General features: G+C 46.1%; 2 protein-coding genes across 5 annotated transcripts in view; one reads left to right on the forward strand and one right to left on the reverse strand.

Moving 5' to 3' along the window:
* Window positions 1-149: 149 nt before the first annotated feature.
* LOC101746408 (protein IWS1 homolog) lies at window positions 150-19317 on the forward strand. Its single transcript, XM_004921504.5, has 8 exons — window positions 150-644; window positions 1267-1499; window positions 9940-10043; window positions 11301-11454; window positions 11847-12020; window positions 13789-14124; window positions 15160-15708; window positions 16103-19317. Exons 1-8 carry the CDS (start codon window positions 436-438, stop codon window positions 16351-16353), a joined length of 2010 nt encoding a protein of 669 aa, XP_004921561.1. The 5' UTR covers window positions 150-435; the 3' UTR covers window positions 16354-19317.
* The window catches only part of LOC105841811 (uncharacterized), a 61890-nt gene continuing 57752 nt past the window's right edge, over window positions 18441-22578 (reverse strand). For all 4 annotated transcript variants that reach the window (XM_012691369.4, XM_038013183.2, XM_038013182.2 and 1 more), the window contains exon 11: window positions 18441-22577. In XM_012691369.4, coding sequence (XP_012546823.1) covers window positions 21282-22577 — 1296 coding nt within the window. In that variant the 3' untranslated portion in view covers window positions 18441-21281. The remainder of the gene's footprint in view (window position 22578) is intronic.

The raw sequence follows: 22578 nt of genomic DNA on the forward strand, positions 1-22578 counted from the left end.
TAAAAAAATCATTACGGCCGAAGCCAAGTCCTTTAAAATTTCTTCCTGAAATAAATTTTTTAATAAGGCCGCAGCCAAGTCTTGTATTATTCCAATCCTGGTACCAACCAAAGACAATAATAATCACTACATACCGTAAACAACCATTAATCTTTACTCTTTGCTATTAATCAATGAAATCAACGAGAACCAAAAGGAAAATGGTTGAACGATCGCTACTCTTAGCACCCATTCGCCGATAGAGAGAAATCCAGTTTTAAAACAATATCGTAATTCTTTATTTAAAACGTCTAATAGATAGTTTTGACTCTAAAAGTAAGTTTTTTTGAAATGAAGTGCAAAATATGTTGAAAAACAAGTGACGTCACGTCAAGAATCAGCTGAGGTGCGAGGGAAGTTCTTCTTAAAGGTGGTGGTAGAAAAGAATCATTAAAAATGGGAGGTGCAGTGAGTTCAGGGCGTGATAATAATGAGTTGATTGACAACCTGATGAGAGGCAAATACATCCGTTCCGCGGAAGTGGAGAACGTATTCCGGGCACTCGATCGTGCCGATTACATGTCTTCAGAAGTACGGGATCAGGCGTATAAGGACCTTGCCTGGAGGAATGGATCTCTGCATATGTCAGCACCGTGTATTTACAGGTATGTTGAAGGTGGTGGAAAAACATTGTATTTATTTTCCTTTGTAATCAGAAATTAATAATTACTTTGGATTATTAAGTGCTGATGCAAGTCTAGTAATAATAACAAAGATACAGCAAAACAAAAAAATACACGAAATAAAATAAAAATTCATTACAATACAAATTGTTAACAGCCATATTGTATGTAACTTAAACTTATCAGAATGTTTATCATGCTTGACCTGTATCTATTTATATATGTTTATAACAATATTTCAACATAATTTTCACTAAGTCGTCACTTTGACCAATATGACACACTTGATCAAAGATAATATAATAATTTGAGTACTTTGTCGAAATATCTTAACTCAAATAACCAGAATAGAAAAAAACAAATTTTGTATTTGTTTTTTTTCTTAGTTTGATTAGCTTTAATGTTCGTTTATTTTTCAAATTTGAGCTACATACTTACATGGATTGTTGTATAAATAATTTATAATATTACATTATGTTTGTTAAATATCTGCCAGAAATGGCTTATGATTATACTATTACATATACTATTATAAGTAATTTGGAATGCAATAAATGAACTATCTCTCTGTATTGTGATAATTAGTAATCTTTTATATCTTCAGTGAAGTAATGGAAGCCCTAGAACTGAAAACAGGCTTAACTTTCCTGAACGTCGGCTCTGGGACAGGTTACTTGAACACCTTGGTTGGTCTGATAATTGGAACCTCCGGCATAAATCACGGCATAGAAGTAAATTCTTTTGTCGTAGACTATTCCAACAAGAAACTTTCACATTTCATTGAGAACTCTCCAACTTTAGATGAATTTGACTTTTGCGAACCAAAGTTCTTTTGTGGTAAGTCTTTTTAATATTTGGTTGTTTGTTTATATGAACTGTTGCAATAAATGGTGGTTGATTTTTATACGTTTACATATGGTACACAAACCGCGTTATAATGATCTTCTTGTTGCATGATATACGTTTAATCGTGTGAAAATGTCTGATTTAGTTACAATTAATCGTCATTTGTGAGAAGTGCTGTTTTTCCTTTTTCATTTGAAGAAAATTGCTCTGACTGAAATAATTGTGTTGTGAAGTTGTAACGATTCATGACCATCTGCATTAGGGAAAGCCAAAAATCTTCAAGGACTCTGAATTAGAGGAATTGCTTGATGGAGATCTGTGTCAATCAAAGTTCAGCTTACTTCAGCATTAAGAGTAACAGGCCAAGTCGTTTCCAAGCAATTGCACGTGTTGCGAATGATACAAAAGCACTGATCTTTGGTTCCTGAGTTGAAGACAAGAACTCTAGGGTGTTGTTTTTTCGTCCGTGAACAAACATGTGCTCCAAACATTTAAAAAGAAGGATTTTGTTCATGGTATCGTGAAAGATGATGAAAAATGGATTCAATGTGAAAAATTGAAGCAACCTAAAGAAAACTTGGGAACTACTGATGTTTCTATATCGTTAGCTTTACCGAATATTCACAATAAGGCTACGCTGTGTATTTGGTGGGAACAATTGTTTATTATGAGCTTTTGGAACCAAATGAAAACATCACTGGGGAATAGAATCGAAGTTAATGTGATTAAACTGAGCACTGCATGAAAAATGGTAACAATCCACCAGAGCTATAGTAAAATGATTCTCCTGGAAGCCATCACTTAGCCTCATGTTGCCAACCCCATTGAAGCCTACTTGAAATGTTCAAATAAGACATATTACTCTTCCCCCCGTATTCCGCAGATAGTGCACCATACTATTATTATTTATTTCATTTAATGATATAAAATCAGAGTGATCTGCAGATCCGGTCATATACAGCTGTCAAAGAATGGCTTAATTTTTGCATAGCATCAAAATACAAACACTTCTACCCTCAAGGTAAATCTGTCAGAATCAGGAAAAAGCTGTAGCAATACTTTGAAGTTCACTTGTAAGCATTTTTTCGACAACAGGGTTATATTTGCATCAAAGAAGCAGTAAGGACTTTGTTGCAACTTTATGTATGAGTGTGTCAATCATTATCTCAAGAGAAATGAAGTTGTTGTGGCCTAAAGGATTAGACACCCGGTGAAATCGTATCAAGCGATGCAACCGTGTTCGAATCAAAAAAAAAAGATAAACTACTTGGTTAAGGTATTATTTTGTCGACTAGATAATTTGATGCCATGTAGCTTATATAGCTATGACACTAATAGTGTCCTTTTACTGCAGAATTGCATAGATACTTTGACTTCTACAATCTGATAAGTACTTGAATCATAGTTAATAACGATAAATTTAACAGTGTTGGTAGTTTTAATTAATTATATTGAGTGAACTTGTTTGAAACAAAGCAGATTAAGTTTTTTTTTTGTTCTAACTACGGTTGTCGGCGGTATGTCACATGTCGATCTTCCTCAATCAGCTTACGCACAGCATCAACGTTTTCTTGGGTGACTGCAGTTTTAGGACGACCTTGATGGGGATCATCACTGAGCTTAACACGTCCACGTTGAAAGTCAGCAAACCAGCGATAAATTGTGGTTTTGGATGGGGCTTTTTTTTTTTTTTTTTATTATTGCTTAGATGAGTGGACGAGCTCACAGCCCACCTGGTGTTAAGTGGTTACTGGAGCCCATAGACATCTACAACGTAAATGCGCCACCCACCTTGAGATATAAGTTCTAAGGTCTCAATTATAGTTACAACGGCTGCCCCACCCTTCAAACCGAAACGCATTACTGCTTCACGGCAGAAATAGGCATCATCACCAAATGCCGAAATCATCCGGTCAACACACTGTTTTTGTGTTAAACCACTTCGAAAGTCATAATAAATCATCGCTCTTGAATTTTCTCGAGTCAATTCCATTTTCTCAACGACTAAACAAGTTTGACAAAACCTCGTGACAAGACCGAGAATCTTTTTTTAAATAAATAAATGGTATTCGATTTTTAAAACCAAGGAGTTTTCAATTAAAAAGATTTTAATATGACAGGAACAGTGGAAATATTCCATTTCCGATACTTTTAGTGCAGCCTAGTAATGCAATAAACACAGCATGACCTGATTTTGCTGGTACAATAATAGTATATTAATATCAATATAATTATAGTATCAATACAATTTTCGTTTACAATCTATAGTAGCAGAATGTCGAGCTATGTTAGCTGCAGTAGTCTAGTAGACGGAGTTAGTTACAATCCACAAACATTTAGAGCAGCTGTTCTCTTGTGTAGTTAAAATCCGGAGTAGACATTTTTTTTAAACAATTTTTCTCCTGTATCTTCTCTGGTAACCTCCACAGTAATCTAATGAAGTTGAAACTGTACAGCTGATTTGTTTAATCGACGGATCAAGTTTTGATCAAGATTTGTTTAATTGACGGATTAAGCTGACTCAAGTCAGTAAATTTTAACACAGTGACCAAAGTGGGTGCAGCACCCGCGACGCGCGCTTTGGCTAACTTGGCCGCACCGGTCAAGTCTGCTAGCAGGCGAGTGCATGCTCAGCCCGCAAGGCCGCCGACCGCCGCTCCTGCCCCACTCCAGCCAGCAAAAGCGGGGCCTGGAAGGAGTCGCGCTAAGCAGAAGAAGGGCCTGAACGCCGCCAAGCAGGCGCAGACCCCCCAGCCCCGTCCGCTGCCATCCGCCCCGTCCAACATGAACGAGGCGTGGACCACAGTGGTGAGGCGGGGTGGAAGGAAAACACAAACCTCGCTTGACCCTCGGCCCGTCCTTGTGGCCGCCGCTCCCCAGACTATGGGTCGAGAGGCAGCTAGGACAAAAAAGAAGGGGCGGAAGTCAAGGAAACCGCGCGCCCCACGGTCGGCGGCAGTAGTTTTAGAGCTGCTGCCGGCTGCGAAGGAAAAAGGCTTCACTTACGGGGAGGTGATGGCCCGGGCGCGCTGTAGCGTTGATGTAGACGCTATAGGCGTAGAGGGTGGCATCCGAGTCCGGCACACAGCTAACGGGGCTCGGCTGCTTGAATGTCCCGGTGCCGACTCCGGCGCGGCTGCGGACAGACTGGCGGCCCGGCTTCGCGAAGTCCTGCCGGACCCGGAAGTCGTGCGAATCGAGAGGCCCGTCAAGATGGCAGAGATTAAGGTGACGGGCCTGGATGAGTGCGCTACTCAGATGGAAGTGGCCGCCGCTATTGCATCGCAGGGCAACTGCGCCCTCGCACAAGTGAAGGTGGGAGAGCTCCGGAGTTGTTACTCTGGGGCTTTCACCGTGTGGGCGCGTTGCCCCGTGCAGGCGGCCACCCTCTTGGCCACGCCTCCACAAGGTCGGCCTGCCGACTCGCCGGGGAGGCTGCGCGTGGGTTGGGTGATAGCCCACGTGCAGCTGCAGGAGGCACGTCCATGGCGATGCCTCCGGTGCTTTGGCACCGGGCACGGCCTCGCCAAGTGCCCGTCGGCTGTGGATCGCAGCGGACTTTGCTTCCGTTGCTGTCAGCCCGGACACAAGGCAGCCTCCTGCACCGCTGCAACACCGCACTGCGTGTTGTGTGATGCAGCGAAACGGCGGGCCGATCATCGGGCCGGGGGTCCGGCCTGTCTTTCCGCACCCTCCTCCACAAAGAGGAGGCGTGGCGGGAAAAAGAAGAACAAGTCAGAGGAAGAGCCGGCTGCGTGTGAAACAGCCGGCCCGTCAGTTCCCGCCGCGGCCGTCGGGCCGCAAGGCGGGACGGAAGACGAGGGAGCGATGGACGTGATACCTCAATAATGGATCACGTCCATCGCTTCCTTCAAGCGAACGTGAACCACTCCGCCAGGGCGCAGGATCTCCTCGTCCATACCATGGCGGAGTGGTTCATCGACATCGCGATCGTCGCGGAGCCATACTTCGTACCTTCCGACCGGGAGGACTCCTGGGCCGGAGATGTCGATGGCTCCGTGGCGATCGTGATGCGACAGTCGGCGGCGTTACCCCCCCTTGGAATGGTGGCCAGGGGATCTGGGTACGTCGTAGTTAGGGTCGACGAAACCGTCGTGATCGGGGTGTACTTCTCTCCGAACAGGAGTCTCGCCGAGTTCGAGCAGTTCCTGGGTGGGCTCGAGGCGTTGGTTCATCGCTTCGAGTCTCGCCCAGTGATACTAGCGGGGGACCTCAACGCTAAATGTACGGCGTGGGGATCCCCCCGCACGGACTCGCGTGGCGAATTCCTGTCGGAGTGGGCTTTCGCGACCGGCCTCTGTCTCCTAAACAGAGGTTCGGTCGCGACCTGCGTGCGGTGGAACGGGGAATCACACGTGGACGTATCGTTCGCGTCTCCGTCCGCCGCGCGCCGTGTCTGTGGTTGGCGTTCCTCGAGGGGGCGGAGACGCTCTCGGATCATCGGTTCGTCCGATTTGAGCTCTCCGTTTCCACCTCGTTGAACGCGCCGGCCGAAGACGCCCGCGGCGAGGAGGAGCTCCCGCGTAGTGCTCCCCGGTCATTCCCGCGATGGGCACTGAAGCGCCTGAACAAGGTGCTTGCGGTGGAGGCGGCCACAGTGGCTGCGTGGGCGCCGATGCCCGCGCGTCTAGTGGACGTGGAGTTGGAGGCCGAATGGTTCCGGGGTACGATGCGTCGCGTCTGCGATGCTGCGATGCCCCGGGTCAGCGGTCGCGCTCCGCGTGGCGGTGCGTATTGGTGGACGCCCGAGATCGCGCTCCTCCGAGAGGAGTGCGTGCGGGCGCGCCGCCGAAGCGCCCGCCACCGCCGTCGCCGCCTTCGCGATGCGGACTTCGCGGAGGTGGCGACCCGCCTGCATGCCGACTGCCGTCAGAAGCAGGAGGCACTGCGGCGGGCCATCGGCGAGGCCAAGTCTCAGAGCATGAAGACGCTCCTGGAGACGCTTGACCAAGATCCTTGGGGGCGCCCGTACCAAACGGTCCGCAAGAAATTGCGGCCGTGGGCGCTCCCGGTGACGGAACGTCTCCAGCCTCAGCAGCTGCGGGAGATTGTCTCCGGGCTGTTCCCGCGGATGGAGAGGGGCTTCGAGCCCCCTTCCATGGGTGCGTCACCACGCAGTAGCGTGAGCGGTGATGCCCCTGCTGAGGTGGTCCCTCCGAGCATCTCGGAGGAGGAGATTCGTGCGGCCGTGTCGAGGATGCGGAGGAAGGACGCGGCCCCCGGCCCTGACGGTGTTCACGGCCGGGTCTGGGATTTGGCCTTCGGTGCCCTTGGGGACCGACTCGTGCGGCTCTATGAAGCCTGCCTCGAGTCGGGACGGTTTCCGAAGCAGTGGAAGACGGGCAGACTTGTTCTGCTAAGGAAGGAGGGACGCCCCGCGGACTCACCTGCGGGATATCGTCCCATCGTGCTGCTGGACGAGGCTGGAAAATTGCTCGAGCGGGTGGTGGCCGCCCGCATCGTCCAGCATCTGACGGGGGTGGGTCCCGATCTGTCAGCGGAGCAGTTCGGATTCAGGGAGGGCCGCTCGACCATCGACGCGGTGATGCGCGTGCGTGCCCTCTCTGATGAGGCTGTCGGCCAGGGCGGGGTTGCACTGGCGGTGTCCCTTGACATCGCCAACGCGTTCAACACCTTGCCCTGGTCGGTGATCGCAGGGGCGCTGGAGTATCACGGCGTCCCTGCGTATCTCCGTCGGCTGATCGGGTCCTACCTCGAGGACAGGTCGGTCGTGTGCACCGGGCACGGTGGGGCGGTGCTCCGCTTCCCCGTCCAGCGCGGTGTTCCACAGGGGTCGGTCCTTGGCCCTCTCTTGTGGAACATCGGCTACGACTGGGTCCTGCGTAGCGCCCTAAGTGCTCCTCTTCCGGGTCTGAGCGTAGTTTGTTACGCGGACGACACTTTGGTCGTGGCCCGGGGGAGGGACTTGCGAGAGTCTGCCCGTCTTTCCTGCGCGGGGGTGGCCTTCGTCATCGGCAGGATCCGAAGGCTGGGTCTGGAGGTGGCGCTCGATAAATCCCAGGCCCTGTTGTTTCACGGGGCCCGGAGAGCGCCGCCTCAGGGGGCCCACCTCGTGATCGGAGGCGTTCGCGTCGAGATCGAGGCAACCGGGTTGCGGTACCTCGGTCTCGTACTGGACGGTCGTTGGAGCTTCCGCGCTCACTTTGAAAGATTAGGTCCCCGACTGATGGCGGCTGCCGGCTCGCTGAGTCGGCTGTTGCCGAACGTCGGGGGGCCTGACTTGGTGGTGCGCCGCCTCTACACGGGGGTGGTGCGGTCGATGGCACTGTACGGGGCTCCCGTGTGGTGCCACGCCCTGACCCGCGACAACGTTGCGGCGTTGCGACGTCCGCAGCGCGCGATTGCGGTCAGGGCGGTTCGTGGATACCGCACCGTCTCGTTTGAGGCGGCGTGCGTGCTAGCTGGGACGCCTCCCTGGGACCTGGAAGCGGAGGCGCTCGCTGCGGATTACGCGTGGCGATGCGATCTCCGCTCCAGGGGGGAGCCGCGTCCCGGCGCGGCGGAAGTTCGAGCGCGGAAGCTTCAATCTCGGCGTGCCGTGCTCGAGGCGTGGTCTCGCCGCCTGGCGGACCCCGCCTACGGGCGACGGACCGTCGAGGCGATCCGCCCGGTCCTCTCGGAATGGGTGAATCGCGACCGAGGACGTCTCACCTTCCGAGCGACACAGGTGCTCACGGGACACGGCTGTTTCGGTCGCTACCTGCACCTCGTCGCCCGGAGGGAGCCGACGCCGAAGTGCCACCACTGCAGTGGCTGCAACGAGGACACGGTGGAGCACACGCTCGCGTACTGCACCGCTTTCGCGGAGCAGCGCCGCGTCCTCGTTGCAAAAATAGGACCGGACTTGTCGCTTCCGACCGTCGTGGCTACGATGCTCGGCAGCGACGAGTCCTGGCAGGCGATGCTCGACTTCTGCGAGTCCACCATCTCGCAGAAGGAGGCGGCGGAACGGGAGAGGGAGAGCTCTTCTTCCCTCTCGGCGCCGTGCCGCCGCCGTCGAGCCGGGGTTCGGAGGAGGGCGTTTGTCCAGCTCCAGCCCCTATGAGGAGGCAGTCTCCTCCCGGTGATGGTCACGGGGCGACCTAAGGGGGTTGAGGCTGCGCCGCACGCTACCGTCACTCTAGCGCGCTGGCACCAGGAGGACGGGACGGCGCGTCGGCGGCTGCGGACTGCGATGCGGTCCGCATTTTCGTCGTCGCTGTCGTCGCCGAACATACTGTTGAAGAGCAACCCGGTCGGCGGTGTATCGCGTTCCGACCCGGCAGGCTGGTTCTGGCCCAGCGGGGTATCCCGGAACACCAGCGGCACCGCCCGGGCGGCCTGGTAGGGCCGCCGTACCGCGGAGACCGACGTCGTTGGTCGTCGACTATCGCCTCGACGACCCGTCGGTCGGGCGTCCTCGGGGTGGCGCCGCGTGTCTGGTTGTAGTGTTGACCGCGGGAACCCCCCTACTCTGAACGGGTTCTGACCCCGGACGGAGATCGGACGTCGGGTGTAAGAGTGCAGGGGAGTCGTTTAGTGGGTGGGCCCTAAAATCCTTGGGCCCGCGATCTGCTCTCAACACCTGCAGATCGTTGAGTCTCACATACCCCGCGCGCCCCCTAGGCGCGGGGACCTCGTAGGAGGTTCGGCCCCCGGCCCGAAAAAAAAAAAAAAAAAAAAGTAAATTTTAACAGACCGAGTTCATGTTGAGTTGAGCAAACTTCGACCACATATTACGTGCCACAAACGAGCGTACTCAACCACCCACCTAACAAATAATTATGTACTTCTCCACCTTCTTCCTTGCGTCGTTCTCCTCATTACTGACTCCCCCGCTGCATCGACCTCTCTTCTACGATTGTTCTCCATCTGCTCCGATCCTTGGCCTTATGGAGGGCATCGTGGAGCTTGACTATGTACTGTGAATATAAAAAAAAATTTAGTCTTTCATTTACCCAAAGAGGAAGACTTTGTATGTTCTTTGGCACTTCAGATCTTGTTCCCTTTTTTGAAAGTGGCACCTGTGACCGACAAGTTGAGAAATGCGCGTTTGGGATGGTATGGACATGTGATGAGACGAAATGAAAGTGAGGTCGGTAAGAGAGTGTTAACTATGAATGTGGAAGGATGTAGAGGAAGAGGTAGACCTAAGAAGAAATTGATGGATTGCGTGAAAGACGATATGTGTAAGAAGGGAGTGAGCAAAGAAATGGTATATGATAGAGGAGTATGGAGGGAGAAAACATGTTGCGCCGACCCCAGGTGACTGGGAAAAGGGCAGAAGAATGGTGATCTTGATCCCGGTTCAGTACTATTTACCGCTGAAGGATATATTACAATCCTTTGTCATATTAAGAATTTAGAAAGTGAATATAAATGATTCATAGTGGATTAATTTCGAAAACAGGTAACGGCTTGTGTCTGGCGCCACTTCAGTCCACGTACGATCGTGTGTACTGCGGGGCCGGGTGTCCCTATGAATATCAGAATTATTTCAAGCAGTTAATAAAGGTATGTTGGTTTATTTAAAAAAAAAAAGTACAAACGAAATACAGATTTTAATTAAATGGATAAATCGAGAAGGAATGGGAACGTATACCTGGAGATTTCGACGCTTATAAATCGACGGTGCCGTATGTCATCTCTGTAGTGATTCTGAAGACGTGCGCTCTTTCCAAGAAGGGCAACTTAGGGTAAAGGGTCGGATCCCTAGTCACAGGCAGCTATCGCGACAACTTCCTTGTTACCAGTTTACGGAATCCCCGAGAGCCTTCAAGTGGTTCGCTTGTTTTTTCGGTGGACGAAAGATCAAAGCAGTCGTCGACGGCTGCTGTACCACAGCCATGTATGCGTGTGGTCTATAAGATTTAGTGCTGTCTCCCACGATTTTCAATAAATTGGTACCCATGATAACACGCGGGATGCGCGCTGGCTAGATCATCAGATGGGGGGGTCAAAACTTGTGCCTGAAGTGGAGAGCTCCCGGATTGGGTCACGTAATGTCGGGAAAACAATTTAGTAGCTTGTGCGTTTACTGCGCAGAAGAGTCCTTTCATTCACGACTCCATACTTCCAAGGAGCATACCTGAAAACTTTAGAGTGTATAGAATTCTTCAATCGGAGTCAACATTATTAAAACATTTCTCATTTCGAGTGCAACTACAGTACGGCCCGTCTGATGGTAATCACAATCGTTCATGGACATCGATAATACCTAGGGCATAGACAAGCCGCTGCCAACTGCTGGGGAATCTCCTCGAACCTTTGAAAATGGTTATGTCCTAGTGCTCGGGAAACGCCGCGGAGGAGAGTTGATTCCAAAGTCGGACGGTATGTGGGAAGAAAGATATTTGGAAACGCACTGTTGATGAAAGCAGCGATTTGAAGTAGAATGGGAAAACTCTTCTACCGTGGCGGGATATGCTATAGTAAAAAAGAGTTATAACAATTCCCCAGAGCACTCGCTAAGGAGTACGGTACAAAACACAGTGAGAACCGAAGTCCCTCCGTGGACCAAGAGATTCAAAAGAATCTGTGAGAACGTGTACAAACGGATACTCCTTGGAATAGCAGCCTCTTTACAAGGGGTCCTTTTCCGCAGTGAACGTGGAAACATTGTGTCTTTAATTTAAAAACTAAATTCGATTCGCCTCACTCGGAGACTCGCCCCAGAGAGTTCTCCACTTATACACAAGTCTCGATCGCCTCTTCTGAACTATCGAATGAGAAAAACCCTATAGTTTGTAATATGCATATGTTTATGTTCAGGTGGGTGGTATACTTGTGATGCCACTAAATGATAACTTGATCCAAGTCAAGCGAGTCTCGCCAACTGAATGGACCACCAAGAACCTGCTTCATGTTTCGTTCGCGTCCCTGAAGGTGCCAACGAAGGAGGAGAGCACCGAACACGTCAAACTTGGTGAGCGGACGTCCATGGCGATCAAAACAACCACATTTTGTAGCTTTTTAGTTAGAAATTTCATGCATTCATAGGTACAAATACTCAATATGTAGGAAGTGGTCGGAATCAGCAGTATGGTCACAGGTATATTTATATTACTACTGTGACTACTTTCAGGATAATTGTTAGGGTAAATAATCTTGATATTAACATGAAGAAATGTTGACTTTCTCATTTAAAATAAAATAGAGTGGATGAGAGTGTTTGGCAAATATGCACTTGAAAAGATTTACCTTTTATTGGGTTTCTTAGTGTAGAGGAAAGAGGTTTTTTAGGATCAATTATTAAATAATGTGCGTCAGGATTAATTATAATTGAAAGTTGTTTTGCACGGTGCGTTTTGTACACAGACGAGCTGTGCCCGGTCCGGCTGCAGGCGCTGTCCCGCGGCGCCGTCCGCAACACGGTCCGCGCCGTGCTGGTGCAGCGCCGCGCCGAGCTGCGCACCGTCAGCGCCGGGCCCCCGCCGCGCGGCCGCCGCGTGCCGCGCCGCATCCGCATCCCCTTCGACGACAGCGACGCAGGTACCCCAGAGCGTCACGACTATTCATTGAACAGTTGAGAGACTGCGGGTAGGCAGTATATCTTCGCGAGATTCGCGAAAAATCAAAACTATACTTTTGTTAACTTAATTAAATAACAATGTTGTTTTCCGGTCTTATTGAAGTAGGATATGTATACTAATATTATAAAGCTGAAGAGTTTGTTTGAACACGCTAATCTCAGGAACTACTGGTCCGATTTGAAAAAGTCTTTCAGTATTAGATAGCCCATTTATTGAGGAAGGCTATAGACTATAACATCACGGTAAGACCAATACAAGTGGAGCACCAATAAAGAATGTTTCAAAATAAGGATTTAAATAGCTCCTTAACATTCTACAATTCAAAAATTTTTCACTTTCCACGTAAATGAAGTGGGGAGTAAAATTTAGCATTATACCAAAGTAACTATTCCACGCGGACGGAGTCGCTGGCAAAAGCTAGTCTCGAATAAATATTTTAGCCTTGTTTGTGTAAATTGGGAGTCAGTGGTCCCACTGGAAATGTCCGCGGAACGGGTCGTCTCAAAGCTAAGCTGGGCTCGCGCCGCCGCAGCGCCTGGAGTAGGAAGTAAGTGACTGTTCTCGTCATACTTCACGCAGAGTTTAATTTGTAGTCGAAATGACAAATTTATTATGCAGATTCTTGTTTTGATTGATAATGAGTCTTTCTGTCTCGCTCTAGGACTGTAACCGTCACTTGAGTGAGTCTGGGACTTCTGTTGTTCTGAAGGTCTTTCAATTCAATACTGTCATTAGTGACTTATTATTTAACTGTAAGTCTGATTGCGCCTAGATGAGCATACCAAACCATTGTATCAATGCAATCGAGACTACCATGTAGTGTATCGACGTGGGCAGTGACGCTCACGTAGTGGTGGCCATGGGCTGCTGGAAGCTGTCATCACATCACTTTCAATAGTCCTTAAAATGATTTGAACACGAGGCTACGCTCAATAAATACAGAAGCGCTCGAAAGTATTATATTACGACAGAATAAAATTCGTAAATATTTCTTAGAACATTAAAATAGATAAAGGCAAGTGTCAGTGTAGTGGGGAGCTTTATAACTGCGAGTATTTAAACAATTGCTATAGAAAAGCCGTCATGAATGCGCTTAAAGCAAACAGAGAAACAAACCTAAATTGATCGTATTTTTAAAGATAGGAATTATGTGCTAAAATCAAATTTTTTCAACAATGTCAAAATAATTTTGCACCTCCATTTTCTTTATTTAAAAAACATGTATGTAATATGTAAATAACGCAAATTTGATTTATCTAAAAATAGAAAAATCGACAATTAAAGGTTTTTTACTTCGAATATTTCATAAATCACTTCACGGTCAAGATCAAACTCTATCTGAGTGTGTCAGTGCCAATGTCATTCTTACATATAATCTTACTCTATGGCCACGTACACAACATACAGTCTACAAGCTTACATGTATGTTCTCAACATGGTCTCGTGGTCATTATTTTGTGGAACATGGAATATCCATTAATAAAAAGAATTTTTTAATATGTATGTAATGTATAACATATACATTTGTTTCTAGTTAGTTGAAATAATGTGTTTGTCAAAATACTTTTGAGCGCTACTGTACATGTAGAAGACATTTGAGGGATGCACGCAATGTTTATTTCTCTCAGTCCCAATAATGTTATCTGACATTTTTCATTCCAAATTGTTTAATGACTCTTATATCTATAAATCTCGGTTGTTTTAAAGTCTACTCTTTTGTGTCGCAGAGGAACTGAACAGTCTTCACGACTTGGACCGCGAGAGCGGAGCCAACGAAATGAACGCTCTGCTCAATTTAGTTCTGAGCATGGGACAGAATCGCGTGGCCGGAGCCCTCCGGTTCGACTCGATCGACGCCTCCAACACTTCCGAAGAGGAAGGGGACCGCCGGGCGAGCGGCCGGTCGGGGGGGGAGGAGGACAGCGGGGAGAACGAACAGAGGGCGGAGGGCAATGAACAAGGAGATGAGCCGCCAGCGGAGGGGCAGCCGTCGCAGCTCGAGCTGTGCCGGGAAATTGTCATGTTCCAGTTCCGCGGCTCCCGGGCCAGGGCGCCGGCTGTAGGTGAGCTCACAGCCGCCGACTTGACGTCACTGCTTGTCGTGACGGAGGTGGACGCTTACATGACTTCGTATTACGCCACTATTGTTAAACATTAAATTTACAAAACGAAACAATCACATAACTTCAAATTCGAAGTCCGTCCGTGGGCCGTGGGGCCTGACGCGCGCTTCGACGTCTCTTCTTCCAACACAATAAGCTATTGCCATTGTTGTCTACTATTTCGATCAATTAAATACTATAAAACACACAATGCTCGACAAATATGTATAGTAAGCGGCACGTAAATTGGCAAGGTTTTGGTGTAGTGGGGGTAATGTCGCGCATAGTGCACATTGCAATAAAAAAATGGTCACTTTTATTGCCCGCATATAATTTAATTTTATTTTATTAAATTTTTTATTTGCCATATATTATTTTTAAGCCTGTGTGTTTAGAAGAAAGTTAAAGAAAAGAGAGGAATTCGTGAAGTGTATTAGGTGTTATAAATAAAATACAATTAAAAGTAAAGAAGCTTATTTAAAAAAATATACTTAATATTAAAAATTATGTGTCGCCGTCGTCACTATCATTTTCTAATAGTGCTACCCATTGGATTAAATTTATGGTAGCACCTGAGCTGGTGGAAAGAGTTTGCTCCTCATCCTCGACATAACGAAGAGTCGCTGTCGTCACTGGCGTAAATAATAAAACGCTCAGTGACAGAATCGAATATATGGTCATTAGTATTTGGTCCTGGCATTGCAAACAAACTTAAAACAATAACAACTCTTAACAAAAACTCAATATAAACAAAGGGTTCCTACAACTTTAGTAGGCGCATGTGTAACCGGGAGCGAATGGAACGTGGGCGCGGTGCGGGAGGGGAGGGTCGACTGACACACCAATCGCGCGCTCGGAACGATGCTACGTCTTTCCCCGCGTCCCGCTTGACAACCAAGGAGACCTAAAAACGACTTCTGCGCATCTAGCGACTCTTGCCAGTTACATGCCGGGGACTATACCTAACATTAGTTTAACGCACAACCGTATTCACAGATTCGACTCAAGCTCGCCGATCATCCAGCCGCTCCAACTCCAGCGACAGAGCGTCAGACTCCGGCGGAAACAACGAGAACGATGCCGGGAACCAGAAACCCAACCCTAGTCCAGAGAAAACGAAGGAGTCCAAATTCAAGAAGCTCCGAACCGGGAGCGGGACCTCGGACGCGGAGCCCGAGCCGGGGACGTCCCAGACCGTCCAGACTGAGAGCGCAAAGACTGAAGCTGCTAAAACTGATGAAGAGAGCAGCACGAAACAGGAAAAAATTGAAAATTCGGTTTCGCATTCGAGCGATGCAGACGAAAGCCTGGTGAAGGATTCCCTTAGCACTGAGATGGAGTGGGAGGAGGGGGGTAAAGATGGGTCCAGCGATGAAGAAGACACTTCGAAGGACTTCGACAAGAAACGACAGAAACTGGACAGCGGAATAGGAGAGGAGAACTCGCCCGGGGGATCGTCCCCGGAGAAGACTGAGCCCAGGAGCGACCACTCCGATGCTGTGCAGTCCGACGGGAGCCTCGAGGAAGACGATGATCATCAACGAGGTAATGTTTATTTCTAACTCATGCTCGTTCTAGTCACACGGTCAGTTTGTTAGTCACGTGCGCGACCCCTCTGTCCGCGGAACACTGAAACGAAGTTTTTTGTAAATTCATGTTCAGAAATCTTTAATTTTTTACTGGTGGTAGGACCTCTTGTGAGTCCGCGCGGGTAGGTACCATCGCCCTGCCTGTTTCTGCCGTGAAACAGTAATGCGTTTCGGTTTGAAGGGTGGGGCAGCTGTTGTTACTATACTGAGATCTTAGAACTCAACTCATATCTCAAGGTGGTTGGCGCATTAGCGTTGTAGATGTCTATGGGCTCCAGTAACCACTTAACAACAGGTGGGTTGTGAGCTCGTTCAACCATATAAGCAATTAAAAAAAAATTTTTTTTCAGCGCGACCTCGCAGACCCAAGCGCAGCCATCGCGACGTAGAAACTAGGTCGTCGTCTTCGTCCTCGTCCTCCGAGGAAGAGATCCCGCGGAAGGTGGACCGCGCCACGAAGAAGAAGCGTCGCGCGTGCCACGCCGCGCTGGACGTGCGGCGGCTGCGGCTGTCGCTGCTGCTGCGGCGCGAGCTGTACGCGCTGCCGCTGCCGCCCGCGCTGCGCCACTACGTCAACTACGGCCGCACGCCGCCCGCATGAACCACGGAGGCCCTCCGCAAGCTGGCGTACCTGCAACGCAGCCTGCGCGAGGGCGAGGCCGTCATCACCGACGACGCCTTCGAGTGGCTGTTCTAGGGCCCCCCACTCGACACAACCTGTAAATAATATGATAGTAGCGTTTGGGATTTATTTGGTGCTTTTTGTACTGATAAACTCATTTAATGTCGTGTATATTAGAGCAGTAGAATTTGAAGTTTTATGGAATTTCGATTACGTAATAATATTGTGGTTAACTTGTCCCGCTCGTCCTTTGTACGTCAATGATTTACGTTAAGTTACGTTGTAGATTTTTTAATTGTTACTTCTATTAGAATTTGATCTTGAATTCAATCTATATTAATGGCATTAACATTGCCGACAGACTGCCAATATGTCTAAGTAATTACGGGATTAATTATTCAACTTTTCAAGTTTAATATTCAATTAGAGAAAACTTAGAATAAATGTTGTATTAAGATTTTTGCGCCACATAGTTTCACCCTGGACCCTCGACCCTGACGTTCAATAGGGCATTGTCCGAGTTTGCCGAGTGCGATTGATTTGGTTAGTTTGTATTACTCATTATATCAACTATCACTCACCCACTAAGTTCTTTAAAGGAGCGATAAGCTAATTCAACTGGTACATAAAAACAAATTCTTAACTATCCTACACAATGAAAACACCGGACGGCTGTTATCGCGGGCGTTCAAAGCTGTAATGATTAAAGAAACACGTGATTAAACGGTAATAATATTTCTAATCATATTTCCTTTGTAAAACTTAGAAAAGCCCAAATAAATACTAATACTCGCATCGGTGGGTAGTTCCGTACGTGCAAGTTCATTGAACCTATAAAAGTGCGTTCTAAAGTTGAACACTACCGTCACCGACGTCACCCTTACATGGCTGGTACAGTAAACGCGAGAAACAATATAAAATGGTTATAATATATGTAATATGTATGAGTTTGATAATTTTATTTCATCACACTTGTTCAAACCAATGTCGAATTGCATATTGTCTTCTGTACTGTCTAACTTAATGTGTTTGTTTAATGTAAATGTTAGTTTATGTAAATTTAATTATTATTATTATTAAATGTTATTTGTAAACTTTTTTATTAATACATTTTTCTTATTTAACCGTAATACTGCTGTATGACGTCACGTGCAGTCCGTTACTTTAATTAGTTTAAAAGGCAATAGATGAAGATGTTCACAGTGTAGATGCCGTCCGTGGCCCAGCTTAGCGATGAGGTATTATAAGGAAGAGAATTAAAATTATAAAATAAAAGATGACGTGAGCGTCGCGCCGGGCGCCAGAACTGGACTGGTAGCGTGGCCTGTAAGGCAGTGCTCTGTGCGCTTAGCGCGAGTTTTTTAACGTTCTCGATCGCGTAAAAGTTAACTCAAATTTGTATGAAGTTGGAACAGCGCCCCAAGCGAAGGGAACATTTTTATGGAGTTGAAACAGTTTTTACGCGACCGAGAACCTTAAAAATCTTGCACTTAGTACGCTGAAGTGTGTTCACGATTGCTCAGGGTTAGCAGTATTACTGTTAATCAATTTGTAGCTTTAACAAACTAACATAAACATATATAACTCAGCTCACACTGGCTCACTCTGGTCCAGCGACGGCACCGCGTATGTGACGGTAGTTAATTTGCAATTTTCTTGTGAACGCTACACATCTTAGTACTCTCTCTGACAGCGCATTTTCGAATCGTTCTAATTTTTTTTTTTTCGGTAACTAAAAGACATGCAATTTTAATTATAAACATATAGTGTTTCTGGTATTTTTGTTTATATTAGAACGCACTGCATTTTGTTTGACAGTGTGCTACAAAGTTTTGGTCGATCAAATTTATAATTAATATCCTTTTTTTTAATGTGGCGCAAGTATATATTAATTGTAGATTTTAGCTATGTCTCGTACGAATATAAAAAAAAATACAGTAAGTAGGAATATATTATAATCGTCTAGTTTTTGTCACGATGCCACGCCATCATCTTATCTTATAAACTATAAAATGTTGTATTTCGATGATATTTAGCTGTAGGTTGCCATTACTGTCGGAGTGACGTTGCTGCGATATAATACATTATCCAATTCAATAAACAGTACGTGGTCAAAAAGATATGTATGGTTTTATGAGTATACAGACGTACTGATGTATCTTGATGCAGAGGCTCACGACTAGAGAAGCGTTCCGCAGCGAACTTAGTAATGTTTAAGTAATGGCACGATAGTTGTAAGCCCTTTACCCTTGACTCCTTCCTATGTATTGTATCGAATAGTCAAATGAGGAATTCGACTTTGAAATTTTCGAATGTCTATAGGTTAATAAAACGCCCGTCCAGCTTGGCGGCTAGCTCATTACTGATTCATAAATAATACATATAATATTTTACTGATCTATTTATTATAATTGGCCAAGAATTAGAATTGCACACATGCTCATTCAAATTGCAAATTCGAATTGTCATTTATCGATATTCTTAATCGTCTAATGATAAAAAAAAAAAATTAATTGTATAAGGTCAATGTGCGCACGCGTTCGAAAACCCTTTGCATTTTTTTATCTGTGTCAAAACGATGCGACCATTGAGCCCACGCGCGGAACAAACTTGTCACATGACACCGCGTGACGTGTGACGGGCAGTGACCAGATTAAATTCAGCGGATTGCAACTATTCAACGTGCAACAAGTAAACACGACGCTGGAAGCGTAGCATCGCATCGCATCTCACACCGCAGTTGGAGCTCAACCTCTCTCTTTCTTTGAATAAGTCGTTGTATTTTTGGGGAAAAGTCTCTTGTATTTAGTCGAGTGTGCGCACACAAGCTTCGGAAAGTTGCGTATAATCGTTACTAATTCGTGTAAATATTATTGTAATTTTAATTATTGTTTTGTTGTATACTCAATGCATAAATAAACATAATATGATATTCGGAATAAATTTTTCTTTATAATTCCATTAGACCGGCTTACGGTTCACCCGGTATAAATGCTTATCGAAGCCTAACAGATATGAGGTCTATGTCTCAATTTTGTTGGATGATCCCAGTAGAGCCATTGAAATGGGCACACATGATGGCTTCGCTGCAGAAATAGAGTCGTGGTTATGTCCGTACGGATCCAGCCTTCCAATAGTACATGCAATCGTAATATTATATTGGCAGAGTACTCTTTAGAGAAGGGTGGTATAATGCTAGGTCACACCAAGCAGTCATCAGCCGTACCTACTTTTTATTTATTGCTTATGTAGGTGGATGAGCTCACGGCCCACCTGTTTAAGTGGTTACCGGAGTCCATAGACATATACAACATAAATGCCGCCACCTACCTTGAGATATAAATTCTAAGCTTTCAGTATAGTTACAACGGCTGCCCCACCCTTCAAACCGAAACGCATCATTGCTTCACGGCAGAAATAGGCGGGGTGGTGGTACCTACCCGTGCGGACTCAACACTTCCTACCACCAGTAAACTTAATTACTGTTATACTTCTAGTACTTACTGCTTTACTACTGGCCGGAACCTACGACTGCTTCGCATTACAAATAGGCAGAAAGGTGTTTGTTCCCTGGCTACCAACTCATAGATATGGGATTAACCAAACAAATACTAACAAATTAAAAAAGCAGGGAGATCTTTAATATACAAAACAGTTCATACAATTTTCTTCAAGTTCCGGTTGTTATTTAATAAAACGTGTTTTTTGTTTTTAAACTAGTCTACGTGTTACGTCCATTAGTTACTGTAACAACTTACTATTTGGTGGAATCAAAGAATGGTAGCTTAATAAAAAATATGTGATTTTATAAAAATATCTGTTTTATTTACATAAAAATAAAATTATCAAAAATATTTATAGTAAATTAATTGATTAATGCGGTGGGTGCACGTGTATTTACATTATTGCCTTTAAAGAAATACATTTTCGTAGTTTTTATATGGAAATTACAAGGGAATAGTAAATAATTCGAGAAAATGCATTTTTAGATGCCCATTTCTCCCGACCCTTCTTACTCTGTTATTCGCACAATTTTGATGTTGGTTGGTTGTTAGTCTTCATTTCTTTTGTGACTCTTGCTGTGTGTACTGGAGTACTTGAGCTCACGGCAATCTCGGGTCAAAGGCTACTAGAGCATACGTACATCACAATGTCCCACTTTAGTACCAACTTTGTGCAATATTTAGTTACAAATTCTAACGCTTAAATTGATTCGACTGATTCAAATATACTTTTACATTAATATTTTGAATGAAATTATCACGATTTTTATCGTTTGATACGTCGACCGTGAACTGTTCAATTTGCTTTTAATATCGTAATTCTGTGTGCATTTACAGAATATAAATTAACAATATTTAGCCTCAACGTAATTTACAAAGTTAAAATATTTATATACAAAAATAAAACTACTTAAAAAAACTGGCAGTAGTAATAACATTCTAACTGTTTATTTTATTTTATGTCTTCAAAGCCGTCTGTCTCACTCAGACACAACCTGGTAAGCACTGGTCTGTATATTCTGATCATCCTTCCAAAATTTCTAGCCTATATCTTTACTTGTGTGAATGCCAACATTAAAACCAAATAAGCAGCTCGACACAATGATTTTTAGTTTGTCATTGATCATCATCAGCCGCTCGAACCTGTGTCCAGCTCGATATGCGAGTGCCGCCCTGCAGACTTCCTGGTTAGAAATTTAATTGTTAACATGGCGCATAGTAACTTATGCAGAATTAAATTCTTTCTGCATATAATCTTTCCTGTAAATTAAGAGGCAAGCGCTAATAAATTCCCACTGTTTTTTTTTAAATCGACAATATAACACAAATATATATGCTCTTTTCAAAACTTGCCATGTACTTATAATAATACAATGTTAGGATTTTTATTAGTGTTGGCAAGTATTAGCACCATTTAGATTGACTCATCCCGCTCATTCGTCCCGGCATGGAGTCTTCAGGATAGAAGTCATCAGCTGCTGGAGTATCACGCGGTGACAATCCATTCATTAGTTTCCGCGTTGGTCTCGGAGTAGCCCTACTGGGATCTCTCAGCCTCTCCTTGGCCCACTTGTCAGCCGCATGTGTTCTTTTCACTGGTCTCTTGGTGCAGTCCGTCGCCAGATGTCTGATTTCCGAAGGTGGTCTCGGTTGGCTCGAGGTCTCAGTTTCGCTTCCATTCATCAACGAATGAGCGCTGCGTGCTTTGTGCAACGACAACCGCAGCGGCTTCCTCGGTGGAGTTGGTCTTGATTTCTGTTCTCCGTTCTTTCCGTCCTCATTCTTCTTATAATGACTCATCCTGGTAGAGCAAGTCTCGGAGCCGTAGTCTATCCGCGGCGAACTGCTATACATGTCACCGTTTGGAAAATCCGAACATTCAGACTCGAATTCTGAAGACTTGGCACTCCGGGAATGTATCTTAGATGTTCTGCGACTGGACTTGTGCGCGTTCTCCAGCACCTTGCCGTCTATCCGACTGTACATGTAGTGCTTTTCTGTTTCTACTTGGACGTCTTCTGCACTGTCGTTCTTTTTCATCTTTCGCAAGCGTTGCGATCTTTTGAGCTGCTCGATAATGGATAGAGTTTTTCTCTCGGCCCAGTTGGTTTTCTTGATGCTTTCTTCGATTCTATCAGTTGCCTTCTTGATTTCTATATTTCGGGGATCCCGACTGGAGGTGGAACGCGTGTCTCTTAGATCTAAGTCGCTATCAGATCGAAGGTATTCTTCTCTTGACCTGCTCAGTCTTTCTGCCTTCATGCGTTGCTTTTCGATGTGTCTTTGGTTTCTCTCTATCATTCGTATAGCTGCGTCGGTTTCTGCGCTGTAATCTATACCTCCATGGATGCAGTGGTGGGATAAAGAATGGCGCATCTTCCCCGCTCTGTGTTCCAGGCTGTGGGAGCTATGAGACCTGTGGTTTGGGGGTGGAGAGGCTCTAGGTGATATCGCAGTTCTGGACGAAGCACCGGATGCGTTAGACCTGGGTCTCATTAGAGGAAGATTGGTTTCAATGCCGTCTAAACCGGGTAGTTTGGCGACGATGGCGGTGATGTCGGGACCTTTTTGAAAAACTTGTACTTCTGACTTCGGATTTTTACCATTGGGTTGAGGTTCTGTGGTGATGTTGATGTTTGTCACATTCTTTTTAGTTTTGTTAACCGTTATACAGCTGTCGTTACTGCTGGTTGATTGAAGC

The sequence above is a fragment of the Bombyx mori genome, chromosome 10, assembly GCF_030269925.1.
Source record: "Bombyx mori chromosome 10, ASM3026992v2".
In the NCBI taxonomy this organism is placed as follows: Eukaryota; Metazoa; Arthropoda; class Insecta; order Lepidoptera; family Bombycidae; genus Bombyx; species Bombyx mori.

Coding starts and splice junctions, on each gene's coding strand:
- LOC101746408 (XM_004921504.5), top strand. CDS start 436: ATGGGAGGTGCAGTGAGTTCAGGGCGTGATAATAATGAGTTGATTGAC. Junction 645..1,266: donor TCAGCACCGTGTATTTACAG/GTATGTTGAAGG, acceptor TTATATCTTCAG/TGAAGTAATGGAAGCCCTAG. Junction 15,709..16,102: donor AGACGATGATCATCAACGAG/GTAATGTTTATT, acceptor ATTTTTTTTCAG/CGCGACCTCGCAGACCCAAG.